This window comes from Hypomesus transpacificus, chromosome 10 (assembly GCF_021917145.1).
Source record: "Hypomesus transpacificus isolate Combined female chromosome 10, fHypTra1, whole genome shotgun sequence".
In the NCBI taxonomy this organism is placed as follows: domain Eukaryota; kingdom Metazoa; phylum Chordata; class Actinopteri; order Osmeriformes; family Osmeridae; genus Hypomesus; species Hypomesus transpacificus.
In genome coordinates, this window is record NC_061069.1 from 12,102,963 (window position 1) to 12,114,162 (window position 11,200).

The 11,200-nt window shown below is 42.2% G+C and overlaps 1 protein-coding gene across 1 annotated transcript in view; it reads left to right on the plus strand.

Annotated features, from left to right (window-relative positions):
• kcnq3 (potassium voltage-gated channel, KQT-like subfamily, member 3) overlaps positions 1-10,739 on the plus strand; it is a 52,818-nt gene extending 42,079 nt beyond the window's left edge. The window contains exons 10-16 of the mRNA XM_047026765.1: positions 181-207; positions 2,913-3,115; positions 3,386-3,485; positions 4,720-4,851; positions 5,112-5,207; positions 5,374-5,458; positions 5,959-10,739. Of these exons, the coding sequence (XP_046882721.1) occupies positions 181-207; positions 2,913-3,115; positions 3,386-3,485; positions 4,720-4,851; positions 5,112-5,207; positions 5,374-5,458; positions 5,959-6,759 (1,444 nt within the window). The 3' untranslated portion in view covers positions 6,760-10,739. The remainder of the gene's footprint in view (positions 1-180; positions 208-2,912; positions 3,116-3,385; positions 3,486-4,719; positions 4,852-5,111; positions 5,208-5,373; positions 5,459-5,958) is intronic.
• Positions 10,740-11,200: the final 461 nt, after the last annotated feature.

Here is an 11,200-nt window from a genome sequence, read left to right on the forward strand (position 1 = left end):
CATCTGTGAGGTACAGATGTCCTCTGGCCCCTCTGATCCCGACTGGTTCGCCAAAAATATATGAATGAAAACAGACAGAAAGTGTATAGTGTTATTACCGTCTGCCTGGACAACAGACTTTGTTGTTTTTAATCGGCAAAACAAACTTTAATGACCAACATTTTCTATTTGTGTCCACAGGAAGGATAATTTGGAGGGCGTATCAAGGTAAGTCTCCATTCTTTGATCCCTGACGATGATACACCTCTCAAACATATGGTATACATTGGGGGGTCAGATGGCTGAGTGGTCAGGGAGTCTGGCTATTAATTAGAAGGTTGTTGGTTCGATTCCCGGCCGTGCCAAATGACGTTGTGTCCTTGGGCAAGGCACTTCACCCTACTTGCCTCGGGGAGAATGTCCCTGTACTGTAAGTCGCTCTGGATAAGAGCGTCTGCTAAATGACTAAATGTAAATGTAATGTAAACATATCCAACATTTCTGATGGCATTTTAATGATCTCTTTAAGCCAGAAAAAGTAATGATAAAATCTGAATATTCCCTCTTCAAATAACTTCAGACAGTAAATCAGAACTCGTATCAATTTCCCTACAAAGTAGTGGCTAATGGTTCCAGTAAATATATGTTCCATTATGGACATTCACATATGTTGCACTTTAATGAAGATGTCCATCATATCAGACATTTTATGACATAATTGTTGAGATTATTTCAGAATCCCATTAGTGAGTCCATTAGTTTGTTTTAAATAATAAATGGCAGCTGCATCATCCAGAGAAAAGAATAATGACGAGTCTTGGGTTGTTTAATTAAAATGTTATTGCTCCACATTTAAAATGTTACCTGGACCTGGTTTATTTGTAAATTTGATCAACTATAGTGCAGTGACCGTGTAGGTGAAATAGTTTTGTGATCTGGCGAACGGGGTGGGTCTCGGAGCACATCCTGCCATGCAGAAGGATACTACACTTAACACCGCACATCCTTGGGTTGTTAACAACACCTTCTTTATTCTAACTTCATACTGTGCCCAGTTTTCAATATCATTGAGCCGCAGAAAGACAGAGAGAGAGATTCCTGCCTTTATAGTTAGATGGAAACGTATTAAGGTGCCCAGATGATGTTACAGTATGAATGTCTTTTCTCACAAGCCCACAGAGCAGATAGTGGGCTTTTCCAGAAACCTCAATGTAATATGATATGACACCTTTCTTTGGCGCCCTCTGAAGTATATGTTGTCTGAGACAAAGAGAAAGACATGATGCTATTTCACAAAAATCTTCACAAGTCTTCATAAATAAACAGAAAATTAAAACCATCATTAATTTAATTGCAATTCACCACAAAAAAAAAATCTAATCATACAGTCTAATAACACCTCTGTTCTCTCTGTACTGACTCTCACGCTCTCAGACTACTCTGTCATCTCCTTCCTGTTTGCGTGTCACTGTGCTATGCACCACACTCACCACTGCTTCCTTGGTCCTGATAGTCTGGTAATGAGGACCTATCAGTGCATACGTTCTGCTCCAACGCCTTGGCCCTGACCACTGCCCTCTGCCTCTACTCCCTCTCTCTCTCTCTCTCTCTCTCTCTCTCTCTACTAATCCATGTTCACCACTCAGGATTGAGTTACTGGCCCCTAAATGCTACTTGGCAGCTGTCCCAAAAGCCAAGCCCTGGACACCTCTGCCAACACTCAGACATGAGAGAGGGAGAGAGAGAGAGGGAGAGACGGAGAGAGAGAGAGACAGAGAGAGAGAGAGACAGAGAGAGACAGAGAGAGGGAGAGACGGAGAGAGAGAGAGAGAGAGAGAGAGAGAGAGAGAGAGTGAGTGAGAGAGAGAATGTGAGAATGAGCGAAGCAAAAGTGCAAAAGAAAGAGTGCACTGATAGGATCTGGGGGTGGGAAATGAGTGGCCTGACATTATCATCACGCTGGCTTTGAAAGATCAGGTGGATGTGAGCCAGAGAGTTTTTCAGCAATGACAGAAACAAAAGTGGCCCTGCTGTAGAAATAATGGACGATAAGCCAAGAACCAAGAGGTTATCTGCCCGCCCTTGTCGCCTATCAAAATGTTATTCCCCGGACATATAGTATATGTGTGGAGAGAAAGGAAACCGGGGACTTTACTTCAGAGTGCTGGTGATACTGATACTGTTTGAGGGTATAGAAACAGAGAAATGACATCATAACTGAGAGGATTGGGTGCATCGCAACGCTTTGAAGACCGGAGCGTCTCAGAGGACGAGCGGTGAACGAAGGGGATCGTGGAGACGTTTTTGTTGTGCTCTTCGATTATTGTAACAGATCGCGGTAATCACGTCTAATTTTCTCTCCTTTATCCCGTCAGAGAGGCGGGAAAGAGAGTCTCTCTTCCCCCTTTAAAGCTTCCCATTCTCCAGCCTCTCACCACCGTAATCTGCGCGTCCCTTTCTGCCCGGGGCGAGATAGAGGAGCATATTGTGTCTCCTCTGTGGGAGAAAAGTCCGGGAGAATGCTTTGCGTTTCGGAGGCCTTGTTGTGCTGTTGTCGGCTCAGGTTACCTTCACCCAAAGCACAGGAGTCTTGTTTTACCCAGTGGGCTCTCTACTTTGCCAAATATTGCCAGTGATTGGACAATAAAGGAGTCCAATCTCCTGTGGTTCTTTGAGTCTTCCTTAGTGCCAAAGCACTGTTTCTTGGAAGCTGAAAAACACTCATTTCTAAATAAGAGGTTGTTTAAAGAAAGGGGATACTCAACTGAGTGTGTGCCCTGAGAAGGCCCAGTTGCCCTGGTATCAACATTCTTATCTGAGTTCACCGTCGTTTATCGTCAATTATCATTAAAGAAACCATCAATAACACCAAATAAAGAGTATCGATATCTTGAAATGGATCTGACCCAACTTGCCCCCTTTCTCTTTAGTAGCCAAAAGTTGACCTTGCTGGAGCGAGTGCGCCTACCCAACTCCCGGCAGTCCATAGGGAGGGGTAAGCCCATCATGCCAGGAAACACAGACTCCATAGAAGAGAGCCCTTCGAAGGAGGCCAAACCGGCTGGCTTCAGTAACCGGGAGCGTTTCCGCACCGCCTTCCGCATGAAAGCCTACACGCTGCGCCAGAGCTCTGAAGGTACAGAGACAACACAAAGACTTCCAAAAAGTCTATTTCAGTTACATTTTATTCTGTGATATAAAGAGCTCTCGTTGCATCAGGTTGTTGTCGATTCAGGCTTACTTTTCACCACAGTCGGAAAAGCACAAAGGTTCTTGGGTGCCGTGCTATCACTGTGTCTCAGTGACCAACGGTTTTCGTATGTTGCATATAAGGATATCTGAATCCGACGTCCTTTGAAATCACCTGCTAATATGTTCAGTTGTGACATTTTGTTTGTCCCACCAGATGCTGGAGGCTTGCAGGACCCCGAGGAGAGAGGCTTCCCTCCAGACATCCTGCTGGAAGAAATGATCCCCACTTTGAAGCTGGTCATCAGAGCGGTCAGGTGAGCCTGCAGCCTTTAAGTTCCAGCTGCCGTGCAGGAAGTTCCAGCTACTGTACAGGAAGTTCCAGCTACTGTAAAGGAAGTTCCAGCTACTGTCCTTCCTGAACTTCCTGCAGCCACAACAGACCCCCCCCCCCCCCACCACCCTTCCTCCAAGGAACAGAACTCATAGCCTCAGCCAAGCCAGTTCAGAAACAACTCCCGTCAAATTACAGTTTAAATCCTTTCAAACTATTTGAGCGTTTGCTTGAAGCTGTCTACTGTGCTGGGTGAGAGTGAGGGAGATAGCATTTTGACTTATTCTCTCCGGTTTTCTCTGCCTTAAAGCTCAAATCAAGCACAGTTTAGGGATTACAGAGTTGGAAGCACCATTTGAGGGCTTGTTAAGCTGTCTTTCTCTTGTCTCCGGAAAGACCAGTAGGATGAAGGATTGACTACCAGGGCTCACATGAAATAAAATACCAATGCAGTAAAGGTTTTTATTCCCTAAGAACAGTTGTTCTTAGGGAATAAAAACCTTTACCGCAGTGCTATAACCGAAGCATAAATCATTGCTATTTGACGGCATTGTAGACCAGAGACTGGGAATCGTTTCCTTTGTAAACACCAAACACAGACACACATTTAGTTGAACATCTATAGGCCACACCTTTGACATAATGTAAGAACCCAATGTTTCATGAATACCTAAGAGATGAGTGATCAACACACCATGAATGTGTATTCCCTTCCACTCCCATTATCTGTGTGTGAATGGACTCGTGAATAGGATGTTGACTTGTGTGGGGTTTCGTTTCAAGATAAGTTCTTGCTGTCAGAGAGTGATACTTGTCTAGCACCACTCTACCACGGAAAGGCTGTTGAGTTCAAGTCACCAATAAGAGGTTTCGCTGTGCATGTGTCAAACAAAGCAAGCCTGAATGAGTTCTCAGACTAATCAGTTTAAATCATAAAAAACGTTGCCAAGTTTTTTCAATGGCGTAAAGAAGTTGTCAAGTTGTGTTTATAGATGTTTTTACAATATAGCAATCATTATTAATCCTATTCAATAGCTGATATCACATTACAATTTTATGCAAACATTTAAAATGTTCCTTGTTTAAGTACATTCATACCGTCTTTGGTTAGAGTCATATTTAAGTAGTTTCTAATGGATTTTATCATATTGATCATATATATCTTTCATAGTCTAATAGGCTCCAATATTTTCTCATATGAACTGTTTCTCTCACAGGATCATGAGGTTCCTCTTAAACAAAAAGCGATTCAAGGAGACGTTGAGGCCTTACGATGTGAAGGACGTGATCGAGCAGTACTCAGCCGGCCATCTGGACATGCTGTGCAGGATTAAATACCTTCAGACAAGGTGGGCAGTGTTGGGTTGGAGTACATTTAAACGTACGCTTTCTAAAGCATCCAGATGTGCTCACAAACATGAATGCGTGAGGTGACTTATTATTACATTTAGGAGGTTGTTTTCTACTTTGAGCGTCCACGCATTCCTCTCGTGCAGCGTCAAACTGCCGTGATGAATTCACGTCAGGAAACAAATCAAAGAAATCAAGTTACGTTGTGTTCTACATTTCAACTCAAATCTCGTTGTTCTGCGCTTCTTTCGCTTTTCAGAATAGACATGATCCTGGCCCCTGGACCCCCTCTCACCCCGAAACACAAGAAGACTCAGAAGACACCCTTTGCCTACCCACCTCAACAGTCTCCCAGGTCCAAACCCAAAAAGCATTATGTGCCAAGACATTTGCATACTCAATATGCATAGATCTTCATTATGTCACATTCCATCTCTTTCCTGATCCCTTGACCTACCACAAATGTACCGTGTTGACATATTTATGTGGTTGAACTATATTTTTCTGTGATTGTGTTGCAGACAAGAAACCTATCTAGCCAAAGCATCCTTGCCGGATGCTGATGACCAAAGCATGATGGGCCGATTCGTCAGAGTAGAGAGACAGGTAAAGAGCTATTAGACTTGATTGAAACCTTCTGGTTGAGTGCTTATTGCCTGACCACAACGCAATTTTCAATGGCTAATGGGCTTATCCTCAATGACCATGGCCAACATAAGCTAAATCTACACTGTGCACATCTAAATTTAGCAATGATTGGGTGGTCGTTTTTTCCTCTTCGTTCTTTTGGCTCCTGTATCTACATACTGAACTGCATTTCTTTTAAATTGAGATCGTTTTAAGACGTTAGTGTGCAAAGACGTTCCTGGGATGGGGTAAGCAATGTTACCCAGCAGCTTGTAAAACATGAATGGGATCTGGCACATGATGAGCAACCATGAGCAGGAGCGTAGGTTTATTTTCCAATGTGGGGGGGGGGGATTTTGAGGAACTGAGGACGGGGTCATTGAATAAATGTTTAATAAAACTTTTCCAAAAGCGAGTGGGACATGTTTCACCCATGCATGATGAAACCTACCCCCCCCTGCCCATGTGTGTGTGTCCAGGTGGAGGACATGGAGAAGAAGCTGGACTTCCTGGTGGACATGCACGTCCAGCACATCGAACACCTCCAGGTGGACTCGGCCGGTGCAGCTCACATGACCATGGATCCCTGTAACCCCACGGGGGGCGACCCCCTCTGCGGCCTGGATGCCAGGGACGGCCATGGCTACGCCGAGATCCGCCGGGTCTTCTTAAACTACAGCGAGACCTGCCCGCACATGTCTTACCAGGTACCCGTGAGCAAGGTCATGCCTTACTATAGCCACCACAAGGAGCTTCGCACTGCTGGGAGGGGAGAAGGGGGAGGAGGGCTGGGGCTGCCTGGGGGTGGGTGCCTACTCCTGGATCACCAGCACCCCCCGCCCCCGCCCCACCGCCACCCCGGCCCCATCCGAACCTACACAGAGCGGCCTACAGTCCTCCCCATCAGCTCCCTGCAGGACTTCCAGATGGCTGGGCGAGGGGAAGGGGACAGCCCCTGCATGGAGCAGCTGTCGGCGGGGCTGGGCAGGACCACGGGGCAGGGAGGGGACACGCCGCTCTCCATGCTCTCGGTGAACCACGAGGAGCTGGAGCGCTCTCCCAGCGGATTCAGCATATCGGGCGAACAGGAGGGGGAGGGGGACCCCACGATGGGTGCCGCTGGGGAGGAGGGGGGAGGAGAGCAGGCTAGGGAGAGACGCTACCTGGCGGAGGGGGAGACCGACACGGACTCTGACCCCTTTACACCCAGCGGGGGGGCTCTCCCCCTGTCCTCCACGGGGGAGGGCTTTCCTGACTCTGTGTGGAACACCCCTCCATGAGCCCACCCAAGCCCTTACTGACTCGAACCCCAGATCTAACTTGACTGAAGGTGAAGAGACAGGCCATGCCTGGAGATTTAAGTCGTTTTGGGGTCAAAAACACTTGGTGTGAAGTCAAAAACAACTCCAGTCTGAACAAACCTGGGTAAGATCGGTTTTTACCTCAGAATGGTTTGATGGACTTGGCATTGTCATCAACTCTCCCAAGTCTATTGACACACACTCGACTCAGTGGCAGAGGGAAAGCAGAAGCTTCTCGGGAGCTTACATAGACAACAACTCACTGTTTGTATAGTAAACAGACTTTGTACAGTCCACTCACCACAGAAATTTAGCGAGGATGAGAAATATATAAACATTAATACAACTATATATATATTCACCCAAAGCTTTATCGCTGCAAAGCAAACCGCACTGCATGTAATGCATGCAATTTTTAGAGGTAGACATTGCAAAGTTCAGGTATCAGGTCAAAGAAAACGAGTTTGAATGGATACTTATAAATGCTATGCCATTTTGTAACACTTATTTTTTTATAAGAATTCATTTTCATTTTTTTGCATGGTTTGCATGATGATGCACCATTTAAGAACGGTTGAGATTAATATTTTTAACCAAAAGTCTCCTGTTTCATTGTTTTATACTAGTTGGTTATTACTATGGGAGCTTCAACAACAGTGGCAAGTCAAAGATAAAGCATTCCATGATGTTTGTTTAGCCATACACTTTGTAGGAAGCTTAAAACATGTATCTTCATTTTTCAAGCTGTATGCTTCACTGTGAATCCTTTCTGGAATTCAATCTCAAACACTAAAACCCATGTTCTATGGCACATCTTGTCTTTATTTAATGCTTTCCTTCATTGCATCCAAAAACAAATCAATAAAATAGGATTTATAGGCTCATATATATTCAGAAGTGAAAGACACTGATAAAAGGTAACTGATAAACATGTAAAGGAAACTGGTTGCAGATGGACATAGGTAATGAACTGGGAATACAGACCTAGGTACAGTAAGTGTTAATGAACATTGATGTCCACACATCAATGTATTTAGCCCAGTCATAAGGTACTGTATATTAAGACAAGACAAATCGTGTTTGATAACAGCGATAACGCCCTTTGGGCAAGCTAAAAGGTTAAAAAGAAAAAAAACATTTTCAAATAAATTCTGAGAAGCTAAATTGTTGACTACATTTAATGTGGGTTAATTTACAGGGTAGTATCTAAAATAAAATGTTGAAATGTTTGATAAAAAAAAGCTAAGTTAGCAAGTATAATAAATGTGGAAAGTTTGCATTTGGCCATCTTAATGTAGGAAGATGTATTAAAGTATTTTAAATGTCGTCTTACTAACTTGATAAAAGTAAGAGAAACATGGCCAAGGAATTATGAGGATTTTCCTCATAAATATCTAATTGAAGATGAACAAAGATCGGTAAAAGTACAACATGAACAGCATGCTTCATTGCGTAGATACAAGTCCCTTCCGGTTATCTGTAACCATTCAAACACATCAAGCCCAAACATCGGTCACTTAATTTAGACAGGCCATTAACTTTAAGACTTTAACTATGAAAGTTTTTCATGTGACATTCAATTTAATATACATTCCTAAATTAGTCAAATACCAACCTATCAGGATGATTATCAGCAATTGGCTGCTGGTTACCTATTTATCAGCATGCGTTGTGATCAGATGTGTGAGTGTAGGAACATAGCGTTCACTATCTAGCGGTAACACTGGATCCATCTGTTTTAACTGTGTTTTGGCTCTCTGGAATCATTATCTTCATTGTGCCTTCAACATGTAGTCTACACCAACTGTCATTCTCCAATGGTGGATTTGACGCCACCGACAGAAATGACACAACATCTTTTGTGATTCTACAATGTCCACATCTACATTCCATGCTGTTTTTATTGCTCTCGATGTACACTTATGTAAGATTTTCATTTGAATACCGTTAAAATTGATTTCTTCGAGTCAAAAGGAATCACTGTAATTTCTTAACAAAAGCAGGCTGGATTTTGATGAGGTAACTAAGTGTGATTGTTCATCATTGTCCACCCACCAAAGAATGCTGTTTTTGTTTGAGTTCTTATATAAAAAGGCAGATTATGTAACTTTTTATCTAAATTCACCTTTTGTAAACATTCATCCCTGAGCTGAATTTATTTTCTTTCTTTATCTCCATCCTCTTGCTTTTGATCATTTACCGTTTAAAATAATCAACTGACACCAGACAAATATTTAAAATCTGAAATATATTCTTCATCAAGTATTCATACAGTAGCATGTCAGCTACGATCAATATGTATGGATTTATATTTGCACGGCAAATTACTGTTTTAAACCTTTCAAAAATCTATATTGTCTTGGGGGAATTTTCCAAATACAATAAGAGGTCTTCCAAAATATAAATGTTAGAGGTAAGTTCAATTCAGTTTGGAACGTCAAACTGAATTGAGAAAATTATGTGAGTCTACTATGTGTCTGAGTTGTTGTGTGTTTAAGCCTTTGACATGCTGCAACCATAGGAACAGGCCTATAAAATAGCCATTTTACTTTCTTATTAGTTAATGCAATCAGGTAAGATTATTGAATCCAGTAAACAACATACACAACATACTTTGTGTAAAAAAAAAAAAAAATAATAATAATAAAGCAATGGATTTACCCAAATCTTTCTAGAAGCCTGTTTGCCAACGTTTTAACCTTTTATTTGACAACAAGTGGCTGTTCGTGTTAATCATCCACATTGAAGTTATTGTTTTTGAGACACTGATCTGTCATTAAAAAAGCCCAATACCTACTTGGCAGGTGAATGAGGGTTAATATGTTGACTTGTAAAAGTTGTTTTCACAGTCAGAGAGTCAGCTGAGAGGGGTCGTCCATGCATGGCGCATCAGCATGGTTGTGAAGTTCTGCTGTCCAGTATCAGTCACCGTAGCACAGAGCCCATCGCCCATTGGGAAACAATGTTCCATTACTGCAGCTCATCTTCATTTCCTCTCAACTGATTCCGCTTACAAACTGATTTCTAACTGGCTTATTATTGGCTGTTGTTAATTCGCCATCATTTGGTTCCCATGCCACCCAACATGTGCACCTACCCCCAACATCACAACTTATGTTTTAAATGGTATTTGGTCATGTAGGCCTACATGTTTATAGTCTGAATATCAGGCTTCATATATGTACTGTGTTACCCTGTTCCAGTCAGAGAGGGCAGCAGTGCTAGCTACAATGTCTTGGTTTATAGATCAGATTTGGTTATTTGTATACTGTAAATGCATACCATGAAATGTGCGGATGTACATTTGGTACAACCTGTGATTATGGATATACAACTGCTATGAATTATTTGTGCCTTGCCCTTTTAAAGTATAATTTACAGATCACTTGTTTTTGTTGCTTTGTTTCAAGTAGCTGTTGATTCTTTTTTACTGTCATACTCATGGAAAAACGTTTGGCTTAGTGGCATATGATTATGATGATCGACAGACGAAGACTAGCAGAATATACACAACATTTTTAACTTGTTCAAAGGTGTGGAGACTTTTTTTTTCTGACAGGCATTCATTACTATGACAGTTTTATGTAGCCAATTAGCAGAAACTTCATTGAGGTTAAAACCTTTTCTTTCCCATTCTCCTACTTTAAATAGTATTATGATAATACAACTGGTAACACATTACTTTGAGTTTATCTGACTGAATATGTAACAACAGAGTAATCTCAAAGTAGTTTTGTTTAATATCAACTTAAGGTAAAGTGTTACCAAACTACTTTACACTAGTGGCCTTCAGAGCTGTATAACATTGCTTTACTCATTCTAGTTTTCAAAAACGTACTTGTTATTTATATTATGAACTACACCACTTTTAACATTTTGATTCGATGATATGATATGCAAATGGATATTCTTACTTGATTTTTCTTATGTTGTTGTCTTTTCAATTGCACCTGTTAATAATAAAGAGACATAAAAAATAAGGAAGACTGGAGTTTCTGTGTAGCTGCCAGTATAATTATATCAGTCAAGCTGCATAACCTTCTCATCTTAACTTTGTTAACTAAAGTTTCTGTACTCCAATATAACAGAAACAGGGTTGACATTAACACATTGAACCAATAGACCCCCAAAAACTAGTGCTGAACTGTACAGAAAAGACTTGACAGGTTTTTAAATCCACAGTCGGTTTTGTCCCAGGAGACGTTTTTCCCAGGCCCTTGCCAGTGTCTCAGAGCCCCCAAGGCTCATTTCTCCCTGCCAATTACGGCTGTGTGCCCGTGAATATGAGTGCCCGTGCAACCGGAGTGCCCACCATTCCTCCATCATTAAAGCCTCTCTTTCACTCCTCTTCCCCTTCGCTGCCGTCGGGGGTCTCAAATGACACGCCAGCAGCTTATTACAGCTATTTACACAGCCACCA